Source organism: Borostomias antarcticus (assembly GCF_949987555.1).
Source record: "Borostomias antarcticus genome assembly, chromosome: 5".
Lineage (NCBI taxonomy): Eukaryota > Metazoa > Chordata > Actinopteri > Stomiiformes > Stomiidae > Borostomias > Borostomias antarcticus.
Window position 1 is genome coordinate 4,484,136 of NC_140238.1, and position 2,297 is coordinate 4,486,432.

The 2,297-nt window shown below is 56.6% G+C and overlaps 1 protein-coding gene across 1 annotated transcript in view; it reads left to right on the forward strand.

The window, feature by feature from the left end:
- Positions 1-1,568: 1,568 nt before the first annotated feature.
- Positions 1,569-2,297, forward strand: part of runx3 (RUNX family transcription factor 3) — a gene marked incomplete at its 3' end in the record, with an annotated part of 57,206 nt that continues 56,477 nt past the window's right edge. The window contains exon 1 of the mRNA XM_084437917.1: positions 1,569-1,629. Coding sequence (XP_084294043.1) covers positions 1,572-1,629 — 58 coding nt within the window. The 5' untranslated portion in view covers positions 1,569-1,571. The remainder of the gene's footprint in view (positions 1,630-2,297) is intronic.

Sequence of the window (2,297 nt, forward strand, 5' to 3'; positions counted from 1 at the left end):
GGCTCTGCTGTGTCTAACGGGGGAGGGGGTGGGGGGGGGGGATGACAATAGCATGGAGCGGTGTGTGAGGGTGGAGGGTTTGTTTTGGAGGCCCTCGACCGCCGGCTCTTCCGAACACAGACGCGCTGTGAGTCAGACAAACACACAAAGACCCGTACGTGTACACACAGTCTCGCTCTGTCGGTGCTCTGAGACAGAGCTGCTCTCTCTCTCTCTCTCTCTTCCTCTCTCTCTCTCTCTCTCTCTTCCTCTCTCTCTCTCTCTCTCTCTCTTCCTCTCTCGCTTTCTCCCTGCGGCAGCCAACCTCACAGTTTAGTCTCTCTCTCTCTCTCTCTCTCTCAGGCTCGTTTTTTCGTTCCTTTTTTAATGCGTGTTTAATGCTTTTCGGGCGCTTTGCGTTGGTTGTGGCGCCGCGCGAGAGCCTCGCAGACTCGCTGTGGTGTAGTAGGCCGCTGCCCGGGCTGAACTCGACAAAGAAAACAGAACGTTTCCAAAACACGGCCGACCAATCAGAAGAGAGGAAGAGAGGGAAGTGAGAGAGAGGAAGAGCCACGGAAAGTGAACGCGAGCGGGAGGGAAGGAGGAGGAGAAGGAGGAGGAGGAGGAGGAGAGAAAGGAGCTCATCGAGAGGAGAGGGAGGGGCCGAGGGACGGGGGCCCTGTGACCTCACGTGACATGTGACGCGGGCTTCTCCACTCACGGAGGGGGAGGGAGGGTGTGTGTGTGTGTGCGCACGTGTGTGTGTGTGTGTGAGGAGGATGGCGAGGATGCAGGGAGAAGCTGTGGCTTTATCCTGTCGCTAGTGCTGCAGCGCTCCGGTCCCGGCCACCGTCGTGGGACGCCACCGAGAGAGAGAGAGAAAGAGAGAGAGAGAGAGAGAGAGAGAGAGAGAGAGAGAGAGAGAGAGAGAGAGAGAGAGAGAGAGAGAGAGAGAGAGAGAGAGAGAGAGAGAGAGAGAGAGAGAGAGCCGGGGCTAACCTCAAACCCACTCCCCGCTCGCCGCGCCAGCTCTCCACCGAGGGCACCGTGGTGCCGCCCCTCCCCGACCCCAGCCCGACCCTGCCCTCCCCGGGTCCGCTAGGAAAACCCCCGGAACCCGGCACCGGTGAGTGTACAGGCCCCCGCCGACCGGAGCGACGGCGCCCGACGCTATTACGCCGTGAACCGGCCACACGCACACACACACACACCCTCTCTGCTTGATTCTCTCAGCCTATCATTCTCTCACTCACTCTCTCTCTAATGCTCCCTCTCACCCTATCATTCTCTCTCTCTCTCCTTCTCTCTCTCTCCTTCTTTGTCTCTCTCTCTCCCGTTGCTGCTAACATATGCTGCTCTCTTCGCAGGCTTGTGGCTGGGGATTCCTGCGGTAGTCGCAAACCCCAAATTCTTGGTTGCAAGCGGGCTCCGAGTTCCAGGATCTGTCCTCTCTCTCTCTCTCTCTCTCTCTCCTCTTTCTCTCTCTCTCTCTCTCTTTTACTCTTTCATTCTCTCTTTCAACTCTAGTTCTCTCTCCCAAGGTTGGTTGTTCGCGACTGCAGCGAGGGCTCGACCGTTCCGCCACCCCTGCCATGGCCTCCAACAGCATCTTTGACTCCTTCACTAACTACGGCAACAGCCTACTCAGAGGTGAGTCCACTCTCCTCTTCTCTCTCTCTTCCTCTCTCTCCCTCTCTCTCTCTCTCTCTCTCTCTCTCTCTCGTGGTACTGTAGTGTTTGTGGCTTGAGTGTTGGAGGGAGAACGATACTGGCAGCACTGGCTCTCCCCTCACTCCCAGTTGTTTCAAACGGGTGGCCTTGTCCGTTTGCCAGCCGTTTGAGTGTGTGTGTGTGTGTGTGTGTGTGTGTGTGTGTGTGTGTGTGTGTGTGTGTGTGTGTGTGTGTGTGTGTGTGTGTGTGTGTCTCTGTGTCTGTGTGCCCAAAGAGCTTGGGCAGCAACACCTCAAAATGTGAGAATTGGACAGTTATTCTGCTGCATGTGTGTGTGTGTGTGTGTGTGTGTGTGTGTGTGTGTGTGTGTGTGCGTGCGTGCATGCGTGCGCGTGCGTGTGTGTGTTTGTAGGCTTCTTACCACACACGCTGAAAGTCCTTAACGCCGGGGTTTCAAACAGGGGCTTCAAACCGGAGGTGCTACTTCCATACAGAAGCCCAGGCCGTGGCAGCCAGAGTGATAGGATCCCTGAGAACTTGGGCCTCGCTCCTGTGTTTTTATGCAGTCTTGATGGAGCACACCCATAATGGGATCCTCACCACAGACATTCATTATCAAGGGGGGAGTTCTGCTCTCAGCGAGCACG